Source organism: Phragmites australis, chromosome 12, assembly GCF_958298935.1.
Source record: "Phragmites australis chromosome 12, lpPhrAust1.1, whole genome shotgun sequence".
In the NCBI taxonomy this organism is placed as follows: domain Eukaryota; kingdom Viridiplantae; phylum Streptophyta; class Magnoliopsida; order Poales; family Poaceae; genus Phragmites; species Phragmites australis.
In genome coordinates, this window is record NC_084932.1 from 30,316,347 (window position 1) to 30,329,832 (window position 13,486).

The window sequence follows — 13,486 nt, forward strand, 5'->3', positions numbered from 1 at the left end:
ATTGTATAGCTTCTCAAGAAACTTTCACAAAATGAAGCTCATAACTTTAGCAATAAAAAACTTGGCAATTATCTGTATCTCCCCTCCCAAAAAGAAAAAAAAAACATGATGTTAGCACATCACAGCTTCACTTGCAGCCTTATTTTCCCTTCAAAGGAATAGAAACGTCAGTGTTCACTTTGTAAAATCGAACCTGTAACATCACTTTGGAGTAGTGCCTAGCTTCTATTCTTCCTATCTTTTCAGCCTGCTTGTTCTCTTGGCCAATCTCAATTTCATCTATGTATCTTAGAACAAAATTAGAGTGCTAATTCAGGTAGATGACCTCCTCATATGCGACAATTTGTTCTCAGGTTCCAAGCATGAGTTGAAAAGCAAGTCAGTGTTTCATTTTTGGAACGGCATAGAGGGGACAAGCATCAAAGAACAAATTCGGTAAATAATCATTTATGAAAGAATAATTGTGCACCTAATTAACCAATGAATTATTCTTTTTTATTTTCTACCTGTGTAATATAGCATATAAATAAAGAGAAGGAAATCTACATGTAAAAAATAGGCATGCTATATCAACAATTACTTCAATAGCCCATAAAACTTTTTCAACTAGCATTTTCTCAACTATCTCTGAAAATCTTCAACAGCCAAGGAACTTCAATTGCCTATTGTTGTCTAGTTATCTGTCCAAGATCTAGATTAGTCTGTTTGTTGGGCAGAGGTTGTTAACATGCTATATAAATTAAACATTGAAAGTTGATTGAATATAGTACTAAAGTCATTTTTTTTAAGGTAACTACATAGGTGAAACCTTGCTCAGAGTTACCATTAGACGCCTTGCCTCCATTATGTACACAAAATTGTCAATGCCTACAACAAACTATAGTCTTGAACGTCGGAAGTACTTGATGGGATTGAATGGACCAAGTTGCCGGGTAGAAGTCAGTGTTGGCCGCCCATTTGGGGACACTGTCAGCTTGATGTCCCATCCTTCAACATTCTTCGGAACACAAACATCGAACAGAATTTGGCCAAGGACTCCTTGAGGCTCCATATAGGGTGGATTGGATACGTGCCGCCTCTGCTCAATCAGAGAATCTGGTTCCCTCGATTCATTATGATCCTTCGAACTTGGCAGGAAGAAGTGGTCACTGGGACTGTTACCTACCCTTCTTAGGCTCTCATTTGAATTGGCAGCCATGTTGTGTAGACTGCACACTGAATGCGCTATCTGGTACTCCTAATCACATGTTGCACTTGTATCATTCAGCTGGCTTCTGTGGCAGAACGTAACAGCAGCTTTCTCCAGTATATCATTTACAGCAGCCCTGTATTCACCTTCATGTGACTTGTAATGGCCTGCAAGTAATCAAGAAATGTCATTTGATTGTCAATAAAATTTGAGATGTCTGACAACAGAGAAGAAAATATTAAGGCTTCAAATTGACCAGCACATCTGCAACAGCTATAGACCCAAAAAAAGTGTAACCAGCATGTATCGATATCAAATACTTGAGCTTAATATTGCATTCTTGGATAAGTTGGAAATTCTAATAGAGCCATCCATACATGGAAAAGACCATTTATAACAAGGAAATACCAATAATTAATACCACTGTTTCAAATTATGAGGCATATATCTTTTCTAGTCTTTTTCAAAATATAAGGCGTGCATATGAATCTCCGTCACTCTCTATCCCTCTGCAACATTTATGAGTAAATGTTCCTAGAACTACTTTCTATTCCCAAGAAATTAGTACCAGGGAAATCGTTATCATTCCCCTCTACCATTTTTGGTCCAATAACCTCCCCAATCCACATGCACGTAAAAGTACACCTTGTAAAAAGTGGAGGGAATAAATCAGTATCTTCAACAAGCCTTGTAAAACTGGAGGGAATAAATCGAAATCTTCAACTGTGAATTGCTCAAGAATGTGGGGCTTATTGGACTTGTAGTTGTCTTCATATCAATGATCAATTAGTTAGTTTTACTGACAATACAGTACATGGGATTACTGACAGGTCTTAGAAAGAAGCTACAATTGTTTCATTCAATTTTAAGCTACTAATAAAATATTAATGTTCTGAGTTATTAATCTGTAATAGATAAGAACGTACCAACATGAGGAGAATCACTCCATTTAATAAGCTTAACATCGGTGCCCAGTTCGATCAGACGCCTGGCAAACCCACAGACAACATGGCACGGAGCCAGATCATCATCTTCTGAACAAAGTATAAGAACAGGACCCAATCCCTGCATGAACAGTAAATGGAAAAAACAAAGGGTGGATACTGAGAATGATATGCAAAAAACACAGACAAAATCTGACTTACTGCTGATGAGTATAATGTGTGCCAGTACTCTGCACGCTGAGCTTCAATTCTGCTTGGGAAGAGACTATCCATGCCAGATGCCAGGGCGCGCCTTTGCCATCCATGAACGTAATATTGATGGTTGATATGAATTGCCAATCGCAGGCTTATGGAGAAACTGGGTGCCCACATCACTGACAAAATCTACTGGACCAGAGTCATAGATTTGCCTGCAGATACAGTTTCTCACTAACTGATAGTCCTTCTGCACAATAGAAATTTATGTCAAGAAACTAACATATTCACCAAGAAATTCAGAGTTGTTGCCTGAATAGCTAGTATCCACGGTGCAAATGGTGGGTCATACATATGTTGCTTAATAAATTATGTTTAAGTGGAAAATCAAAGGGTATAGATAGTGAATATTTGGTGTCAAGACAACATCATGATGGGGACTGACAAATACAATGATGATCAGTGACTTCAATAAATCAATCACTATTAATGAATAAAGAATCGAACAAAACACTACATACAAAGATACAAACCAGAAACTATAGACTTTGCATATAGCTAGGGTTATCACTAAGGAAGGACGAAGGAATCATCCCACATACAAAAAAAATGATAGATTTTCACAACTTAGATCTGGAATATACTCTAGTCCAGTAGTGAGATTTCTTCACTACTGCCAGAACAATTAAAGTGAGATTTCTTCATAGGTTTCAGATATCCTTGCTTCCTTGCAATGAATTGTATGAGGAAATTTTCAGAAAAAAGAGAAGAAAGACATGGCATACCATGGTTGCATGTCCTTCACACTTTCCATCAAGTAATTGGACAAGCCAAGAAAGATCAGTCGATGAGCGGAGGCCTGCGGTGGTAGGCCGTCGAATGGCCGACGGACCGGGGGGCGGCGCTGTGGCCGAACAGAGGGCCTTTGCCGGAGCAGGAGGACCAACGAACGGGCCGATGCGCGATGGCAGCAAGAGATCCCCAGCGACGGGGCGGAGTCGACGGCCGGCGCCTGAAGTCGGAGACGACGGGCGGCGCGCAGATGAATAGGTGCAGATCCGGCTCGCCGTGCCGCGGATTCATCTTCTCGAGCTCGGATTCCGGCCGCCGTTCGCCATAGCGTCACGGAGGCTCGTTCTGCGGGGGAGACGGCATCGACGGCCGAGGTCAGACCCCACCTGCACGCGGCCCGTGACCCAGGAGACCCAGAGCAAGTAGGCTTCGGCGGAGGCCGCGAGTGCGATCTGCTCGGGAGCCGGCGTGTGCGCGCGGGGCGCGAGGCATGGGTCAGAGAGCGGGACGTCGTCGCTGCCCTGCCGGAGCGAGCGGTCGAAGGACTCCGGTACCGAGCGGCGGCCGGGAGATCCGGAAGAAGCACGCCCGCCTCGTGCATGTGCCGCTCATCCAACCGCCTCTCCTCCGCCTCCGCTCGTCCAGCCACCGCTCCTCCTCCTCCACTCGTCTAGCCGCCGGATCTGGCCGCCCCGAGCTCGTGGGACGCCGGATCTGGCCGCCCCCGATGCACGCTGTGGGACAGAAGGAGAGAGGGGGTGTAGGAGAGGGCCGGCGGATGGGGCGGGTGGCGATTTCGGGAGCGGGGCGCGGGCGGAGAAGGCGGCGGGGGGGGGGGGGGGGCAGGGAATCGGGGAGAGAGGGGTGGGGGCGGTCATGCGTGCGGGCGCGATTTCGGGAGCGGGGCGAGCCGATCGGAGGTGAAGGAATCGAGAGGGAGGCGAAGGAATATACGGCGGACGGATCACGCCTTAGGCTTTTTTTTTAAAGTAGGAGAGATTTCAAATGCCTGAACAATAGGATCCACCTTTCAGAAAACACTGGAGTGATATATTAACAGTAGAGAAAAGAGAGATTACAGGATGGATTCAGCGGAAGTGTAATTACAAACCGAAATCAGAAATCCTGAGCACAATGCACGCAAGTGCACAACAGATGTATATACGCACCTGCAGCTGGTCTCACGTACTCTTTTTTTTTAATAAGAGAATGTTTTTATTCCGACCTCTACACAAAACATGCACACAGTTATCCATTATTACAACGTTTCAGTCGTAGACTGTAAAAAAATCAACAAATGGCAAAACTAAAAAGGAACTAAACACAAACATGAACATGATCAAAAGGCAACTTTAAGGTCCGAGCCTCCTAATAAACATCCACTCATGCTTGGCGAAAATCTTCATTATGGTAGTCTCCAGGATACAACACGCCCATTTTATTTGGTGCCTTGCCTCCTCCTTTTATAGCAAGGATCACTATCAAATCAAATACGTTCATTGAAGATTACCTGCATGTAAGTGTTTGACTTTGATTTGTCAAAAACTTTCGCCGTCGTTGTGACAGGTGTATACTAGCTAAGTTATGGTGCGGCCGCCGTCGACACAGATGATCTGGCCGGTCATGTAGGACGCCGCCTCCTCTGGCTCGCCGATCCTCCCCATCGGCAGCCGCGCCATCTCGTTCTTCACCAGCTCCGGATCTATCGTCTTCTGCTCAATCTATCAGTTAATCAGGATTAGTTTAATTGTGAGCTTATACTAATCATGTAACGAAAATTCTAGCTAGCGCGATGATGATCAGTTGGCGAGAATCGATTAATCTATGAAGAAAAACTATATATAGGTGGCAGCTGATGACAATTGAGGTTAGGTGAGCTTACGTCGTTGCTGATGTCAGTCTTGACGCCCCCCGGCGCGACGCAGTTGAAGCGGATGCCGTCGCGGTCCCACTCGGCGGCGAGGCTCCGGGTGAGCTGGTTCAGGCCGCCCTTGGTCATGGAGTACACGGCGAGCGCCGGGAGCCCGATGAGGCCGGCGATGGAGGAGACGTGGACCACGCTGCCGCCTCCGGTGACTGAGGAGCCGAGCAGGAGCGGGTGCGCGAGCTGGCTGAGGTGGAAGCACGATTCCAGGTTGGTCGCCATCAGCCGCGCGTAGTCCTCGCCTGTGCAATCCGCCGCCGCCTTGAACAGCGACTGCCCCGCGTTGTTTACGAGGATGTCGAGTCTGCCGCCGAAGGTGGCCTTGACCGTGGCCATGAGGTCCTCGCGATCGGCGCGCAGGGAGACGTCGCAGACGGAGACGGTGACCTGCAGCCCCTTCTCCGCCCACCGCCGACGGCACGCCTCCAGCTCCGCCGCGTTGCGGGCGCACGTGTGCACTCGCGCGCCGAACCCCGCCAGCTCCTCCACGATCGCGTGCCTGCATGGTATATGACCAACACGTACATGGCGCATGCATGCCTGTTGTTATACGTGCACTCGTACATATATTTTTCAAAACGATATGTATTTATAACTAGAGAAAGTATACTAGTTTATACGTACCCGATGCCTTTGCTGCCGCCGGTGACGAGCGCCGTGGCGCCGGTGAGGCTCCACCGCTCCTCCCTGCTCCTGCCTGCACCCACCATTTTCTCTGCTTCTCTACTTGTATATATGTATATATTACTGATCAGAAATGGATCGATCGATGTATATATATACTACAATGAGACCGATGAGATGCTACTCCACATCCATGTATCTGTGTATTTATAGTGATCTGACCTGATAGCACCTCCATTGAAATGTGCATGCACTACCGCACTATCTAAGCAGGGAGATGACGATGAATTAATTAGTATAAGACCTATTTGTTCGTCTGATGGACGGCCAGATTTGGACAGATACTGAGCACAAGAAGACGGCTACCGGCCGCGGCCGGCCGCCCAACGACTGCTGGTTTCTTCGAAGCGACCAGCCACAACGACATACCAATGAACACAACATATCTATATTATATACTCATATAAAATATATGAATTCTGACAGATTCAAAGATATATACCGTCTACCAAAAATTGATCAAACGGTCCACATGCAACATATGCAAAATTGGATCATGTTTGTCCTTCTAAAAATACAATTGATCTCCTATTATTTACCTTTCATACCTAGACTACCAATATTTGTCTTCCATATATTCTAAAAATATATTTAATCTCATATTATTTATCGTAGGTCGTCTTGGTCGTACTATTTTTATACCAATGTACTATATAAGAATTATTTTCATCTCCTCATAAATAGATCACAATCTTGATACTCCTCGCAGCGTTGCTACGGACGGTCGGGTTTTTGACTTCTTTGGATTGTTATATTCTGAATTGATTCTACGTGTGTAAAACACATGGGTAGCTACCAGCAATAACAAAGTACTCAGGCCAGTACTGTTCAACTATCATGCATACGTGTCTAATTGTCTAAATTTGCTGACCTGGAGCCAAGGAGTGCCAAATTACTAAAAGATGACCGCATAGAACAAAAGAATTATAAATTTCCATTCCAAGACAAACACTACAAGACATCCAGGAACCAGGATTCAAGGGTATTTTTAGGATCATTTTGGAGGCCTGCTTCTCTACACATACGAACGACAGAAAGGCCGGTACATCGATAAAGAGGCTCTTCATGTTGCGACACCATTTTAAATTTTAGCTTGCATATAAATTTAATTATGTTTTGACACAATTTTAAATTTACTTGCATGCATATTTTCTCCTTTTGTTCTTTTATAAGTTTTATCATTTTCCTTAACAGTTACCAAATCAACTGGTCAAGAGTTTTACTCCAACATGCAACAAACCCATTATAGTACTTAATTAGAGTTACATATATTGATCAACTTCTATATATATTTAGTAGTTTGGCATCTGGGCGCTAGCCCGGTTGGCAAGGACGGTGCTCGCACGACGCGAACGCTCGAGTCAGCCACGTTCGAGCCCGAGCGCTCGCATTGGCATGCACGGAACGGAGACGCACAGAGCGGTCTCGCTCGACCCTGCCTCCAAAAGAAGGCTGTGGAAATGGGTCCTACTGTAAAAAATATTTATATATATTTAGTAGTTTGATTTTCTATCTGTCATCCAATTTGACTGTTGTTTATTTAATTTCAAGAGGGCAGGCAATACATTGCCTCTGACCACAGATGCATGAGTTGACTTAATTTTGTCGTGCGTTGAGAAGTTGTAATGTCAACATTTTGCATATATGTAACGCATAATAACCCAAGTATACAAAGGTAGGCATGGAACATGCATGTGGGAAACAACAAATAAAGCAAGGTATACACGAAATTTTAATTCAAATCATAGACATGGTAAGAAATACTTGGTGTACACCCTCACCTATCTAATTTTGGATTCGATTTCCTTTAATTTCTTATTATCAAATAAAGATATATATTTTATCTTAGGTAATTTTTGTTTTGTTTTTCTACGTGGTCCAACACTGATATACACCTCGTTTATTACCTGACAATAGTTTGTGTAGTTTTTTCACTATGAATATCGAGGATTGGTTGTAAGTCTTGATATGGCTGTATTAAACTATTATCCCTCACTAAAAGAATGAATAATTAATTGAACCGAGATATGTCGTTATTACTTCAAATGTTTGGCGGACACATAATTTACGAGATCCGATCCCTTCAGAATATGGCAAATCTGGATATCTGAGAAATGAAGCTAGTTCAGTCAAATACTACTTAAGAGTTTTGACTTTTACAGCCCACGAAAATTTGACTTTGAAGCTACGAATAGAGGTCTCTAACAATAGATATATAATGAGGGTTTAGCTTTGTTGACAAACTGATTAGCCATTCAGTAGAGCTGCACAGTATCAGGTAGAAACTAAGAGCTCGTTGGAACGTCGTGTGAATTCTTCAGGAATTTCAGTGGAAACATTTCAATTCTCACGGGAATCGAAAAAAATTATTTTCTCATTCCAAATGAAGCATGACATTCTTTGAAGAACTATATTAGAAAAGGCTATATACCGTACACATTCGGTAAGCTGCTAGATGTTGACGTATCTTAGTTATTTACTTAATTATTCTTCTTTATTTACTTATGCTATTTTTTATAATACCAATTGTTTCGCGAGAGGATATTTTATGTTTATATATATGTGGGTCTTTATGTGTTAGGGAGAACGACATTTGAGCCAAAAACTCAATTATACATGTTTTCCCCGTAACTCAAATATATATGTCGTCCTCTACTACATCATTAACTACCTTTTGCATAAAAAAGAAACAATCTGAGTGCCGTCCATATCTTATTTTTCTTTCATTTCGAGATACTCATAAGTTGCATCTGACCAGGGAGCCAGATGCTAGAAAGAATTAAAAACCTAATATACCATTGACTTAAGCCGGCCGTTGATCTGCCAGTGTCAAGGTATATGAAATAATGAATCATGTATATAAATACTCTTGGGCTGCATATATAGTCAATTATCTGAGCAACAAATGCATGCATATATATCAGATGTTGAAACGTATATGTCGGCAAGAAGACACGTATATAAACAAAAAGGAACTACATGAGAGGAACATGGCAGGGAGATTTGGCAGGCCGTCATTATCTTTGGGTGCATTCATCTTAAATTTGCAAGAAATGAATAAATACATCTGTATATGTATCGATCAATATTTATCTGGGTATTGGCCTTGTGAGGTGGCTCTGCTAGCTAGTATAGTCCACTCCCATGAACATGATTAACCATAAGCCTATGATACTAATCTGAGAGACCGGGATATACCTTCCCGTATATTAATCCTGTTAGGAGATTCGTACGAGTGGGTGTACAGATGGGTGTAGATACGCAAATCTTCTTCATTAACCAGCTTGGATTTGTGGTAATCACATGGAGATCGATGTTACCAAAAAAAGTTTAAACAGCAATTTAAAGTCAACCCATGTCGAAGATGCTACGTGTCTAAGTGGCTTCTTTGGCTTTTTGCGTATTTCCGATTCTCCGTTTGAGTCAAAGTCCAGAAATATATTTTTTTCTGAAGAAAAAAATACAGTTTAGAAAGAGTTGTGTCTGTCGGTTTGCGGCATTCGGCCCAAAATTTGGCTGCACGACCCACGTATGAAGCAAATTGATACTGTTTGTAGAATTTTTATTTATATATATTTTTTAATTTTAAAAATAACAGAAATATACATCTGTTTCAAAACTTATAAAAATAAATATTTGTCACCGAGCACCGTCCACCACCACTGGTGAACCCTGCGATGGCGGTGGCGACGTGTTCAGAATGGGAGGAGGGTAACAAAGTGTGAGATTTGAAGCAGGCGTGGAAAGGACGGCAGTCATAGAAACAAATTCTATAATACTCGATCCAAAAAACCTCATAACACCTTATACATATCATCCATTACATGATTTAACGGCTGGATTACAGAAGAGAGGCTGTGGCGTTCTCGGATGTCAGAAGGCAACAAGAGACGCCAGGCTAGTACAACATTTACCTTGTAAGTTCGTAGCTTGGTTCGTCTCGAGAGATCCGCACATATTCTACTCGTTTGTAGAGAGATGAATTCTCGTGGTCAATTTACGAGACTGCTGTGCTTGGTTATAGTTGGGGGTTTCGTTTGCGTGACCCGAGTAAAGATTAGAAGGCAAAGAAGTTGCTGTGATTTACTGCATGGGATTCAGTCTAGATTTTTTTTTTTCTATCTCTGATTGGATGTTTCATAGAGATTTCGTTCTTGCAGCACATGTGTCTGCACAGGTGGACACATGACAACAGCACAGCGCAATCCAAGGAGTCCAGTTGTACATGATCGGGTTCTGAACAACGAATTTTTTTAAAAAATAATATTATTTTATTAAAAAATTATAAAAATAATAGCTAAATTCATAAAATTATAAGAATAGGTACTTTTCGGTCGCAGAGCATCAACTAGGCATATGTTAGCACTCTACATTCTGATATCCTACGTGGTAGTAGGCTCGAAGACCTGTCAATACTTTGACAGGTCATATGTCCCATACATGATATTTGATAAAAAAAAAATTATAACTTTTCTATATGATATCATATGAAGATGATCTTTATATAAAAATTATGTCTCTCGACTATATCTACAACTACGTAGTTGAACACTTCTTCATTTGAATCCATTTAGATACTCAAGAACTGGTTATAAATTCCATATTAAAAAACTAGATCTATAACTTTTAGTCACTTTTTAGTCATCTAGACGGATTCAAATACAAAAGTGTTCAATTATAAAGTTGTAGATATGGTCGAGGGGCATAATTTTTATATAACAATCATCTTCATCAGAGATCATATAAAAAAGTTATGATATTGAATATTGTTTGCGGGACACAGTACCGTATCGACATGCCCTGGGCCCACTGTCACGTAAGATGTCAGTATATAGAGTGCCGACAGGTATTCGTTTTTACAATTTTATGAATTTATCTATTATTTTTTAAAATATAATAAAATAATATTATTTCAAAAAAAAGCTCTCTGAACAACCAGGGAATTTTTTTTTTGAAAGAACAATTGCTGAAGATGGTCAGGACTTTGGTAATGCTGTTATACTCATACAAGATGAGCCTTCATGGCACATTCAGAATAAAAATGCAGTGATATCCCTGCTATTGGAAAGAAGGGGTTCAGTTTATGTTCACTGTAGTATCACTGTAGTCTTTTAGGAAAATATCTCTTATATATATATAGGCTCTCGGGCCCTATACAGTTAGGGACTAACACTTCCAATCAAAATGGATGATAGCTATCTATTATTCATATCTTGTTATATGCTAGATTACATTATTTTACTTCTAAACCTTTAGTTTAATATTAGTTTAATAGTCAACTATTTGACTACTGTATTCACATAACTTAAGTCTATGGTACCATTATCCAACTTCTTCTTAATAAAGAAACGATCTATATCCATATGTATTGTTCTGTTATGTTAAATTGGATTATTAGAACTTGTTATCACATCATATCCTTATCATATCCTTGAGGGGTCTTTTCTCTAGTACATTCAACTTTGATAGGAGATTTCTTACCTGTAACATCTCACTCATCTCAAGTGACATATCTCTATACTCCACTTCAGAAGTTGAACGAGATACAACCGCTTGCTTCTTGCTCCTTCGTGACACCAAATTCCCTCCAACAAAAATACAATATTCAGATGTGGATCTTCTATCATCAAGACAACTAGCCCAGTCAGCATCACAATAATCATCCATGTTTAGATGACCATAGCTCTTGAACATAAGCTCCTTTGCAGTATTAATCTTCAAATATTTTAGGATCTGATGAATGGCATCTAAATGTTCACTCTTAGGGTCATGCATATACCTGCTCATAACACTCACGATATAAAAAGATATTAGGCCTTGTGTAACATAAATAGATAAGCTTTTCGACAAACTTCTGGTAGTTCTTTTCCGTTCACTGGATCACTTGATGTAGCACATAACTCGTGGTTCTAATCAATAGGTGTTGATGCAGGCTAATACCCACACATACTAATGTCACTAAATGTCTGTTTATTTGGGCTTCTACATGCTATTGCTTCTTCAGAAGTATGCTGCTGGTAGAAATCAACAAAAGACTACTTCTGACTTATATGGCTTCTATAGCAATAAAGACTAACTTCTCAGAAACCACGACCAAAAGCCAACAAAAACATGTTGTTTATTTGAACTTTTATTTAAGAAAAAGAAGCTAGCAAAAATCCAAACAAACACACCTTAAATATATGACTTACTTTCTTTGCAAGAGAACTATGCATATTAGAGATAGCACCAAGAGGTACTGAGTTGACCAAGATATTTTTCCTCAAATTCTGTAGTCAGATTTTACTTCAAGCGTTGGATCTTTATTTCGTCATCATCAGCGATGATAATATCATCCACATACACTAGTCAGAATTATGATTTGGAGATGTTACAAAAAAATTAAAACAGCAATTTAAAGTCAAACCATGTCATTGAAGGTTCTACGTGTCAACAAGTGGCTTTTTTGACTCTTTGCGTATCTGCAATTCTCCGTTTGAGTCAAATTAAAGTCCAGAAATATATTTTTGCTGAAGAAAAAAAATGCAGTTTAGAAAGAGTTGGGCCTGGCGGTTTGCGGCATTCGGCCCAAACAGACCGCACTCCGTCCCCGCCGCCGAACACTGCGACGGCGGCACCGGGATCGCGAGGGGGAGGGTAGCGCGAGGAACGGAAGTTGGAGCGCCGGCAGGAGCCGGACGGGGAGCGAACAGGCAACGGCGCACGGCTGCGGTGCTGGGGGACGCCTCGTGGGCGCGCTGGAGAAAGGGCGGAAACAACGCCAGCGGCTGCTACTTACAGGTAAGCTAGTAGTATTGTATTGCCGCTGCTCTGGTTTACATGTATGCGATGATCCTGCGAAACACCAAGCGATTTTTGCTGGCTCAAGTGGTGCGGACTGTGCTCAAGTGGTTTAGATAAAAGTTCTTGTTTTGGATGTTTACATCTTAGTTATACAGAGGTCGAGAGTGTTCTTGAATTTTCTCTGAGTTCAATAAAAACTTTATTTATCGAAAAGACAAAGACCACGGCGTGTGTCAGTGATTCAGTATCCACACACTGAATAAGCGTTTCCACCGATCAATTCCATGCATCAATAATCCATTCGCTGATGGGCGCGATGTATCATAGACAACGGAGGAAGCTGCCCAATCCAGTCTCAGACCATAGGATCAGGCATCAGATGTTCCCAATCCACATAGGAACAGACTAGGCATCAGATGTCCCCAGTCGACATGAACTTTTATCTTGTGCTGCATCAGTTTTGTTCTTTCATTCGTCACAAGCACACAGACTTATTCAGCATCACTTAACAAAATTATAGCAGAGACAGTTTGAACGAGGTTACTAGGAACAAGTGGAATTGTTGAAGTGTCTTGAAAGGAAGATCACATAAAGCTAACAGAGGAAAGAGGGGGGCTGTCAACATTCCAGTCACTGACCACCAACTGCACTCAACAAGACAGCAAAGTAAACATACATTCTACAGAACCAAGCTAACAGAGAATAGAGAGTAGTTTCTTTTGTCAATCTGTATGTAGATCACAAACTCGACATCGATTAAGAATCAAATGAGTCCAATACACAAAGTAGTTCGTGATGAATGCACGCAAATCCAATTCCGCACCAAATACCATAGAGTGCAGCTAGGGCAGTTCACACTCGCACACATAGACACGCATACATAAAAACAAAGTACATATCCAGATAGTACAGATAATTAAACCAAACACATGACATACATGCTGAAAGGAGATGGCCCGGTTCCCTTCAGCTGTA

At 41.5% G+C, this 13,486-nt stretch overlaps 1 protein-coding gene and 1 pseudogene across 3 annotated transcripts; both read right to left on the bottom strand.

Annotated features, from left to right (window-relative positions):
- Positions 1-355: 355 nt before the first annotated feature.
- Positions 356-3,407, bottom strand: LOC133886511 (uncharacterized; annotated as a pseudogene).
- A 1,290-nt stretch (positions 3,408-4,697) lies between these two features.
- Positions 4,698-5,832, bottom strand: LOC133887182 (noroxomaritidine/norcraugsodine reductase-like). Of its 3 annotated transcripts, none has more exons than XM_062327135.1 (3): positions 5,669-5,832; positions 5,003-5,543; positions 4,698-4,832 (listed from the first exon to the last, which is right to left on the bottom strand). In XM_062327135.1, the coding sequence occupies exons 1-3, from the start codon at positions 5,752-5,754 to the stop codon at positions 4,698-4,700; spliced, it is 762 nt and encodes a 253-aa protein (XP_062183119.1). In that variant the 5' UTR covers positions 5,755-5,832. The 3 variants fall into 3 exon arrangements, with proteins under 3 accessions (XP_062183119.1, XP_062183118.1, XP_062183120.1); XM_062327134.1 differs by having other exon boundaries at positions 4,698-4,835; XM_062327136.1 differs by having other exon boundaries at positions 4,698-4,822; positions 4,999-5,543.
- Positions 5,833-13,486: the final 7,654 nt, after the last annotated feature.

What these genes read in the sequence shown, in the direction of transcription:
- LOC133887182 (XM_062327134.1), bottom strand. Translation starts at nt 5,754, where the DNA reads ATGGTGGGTGCAGGCAGGAGCAGGGAGGAGCGGTGGAGCCTCACCGGC. An exon ending in GGCGGCAGCAAAGGCATCGG is followed by an intron (nt 5,544 to 5,668) that starts GTACGTATAAAC and finishes TATACCATGCAG; the next exon opens with GCACGCGATCGTGGAGGAGC. An exon ending in AGACTGACATCAGCAACGAC is followed by an intron (nt 4,836 to 5,002) that starts GTAAGCTCACCT and finishes TGATAGATTGAG; the next exon opens with CAGAAGACGATAGATCCGGA.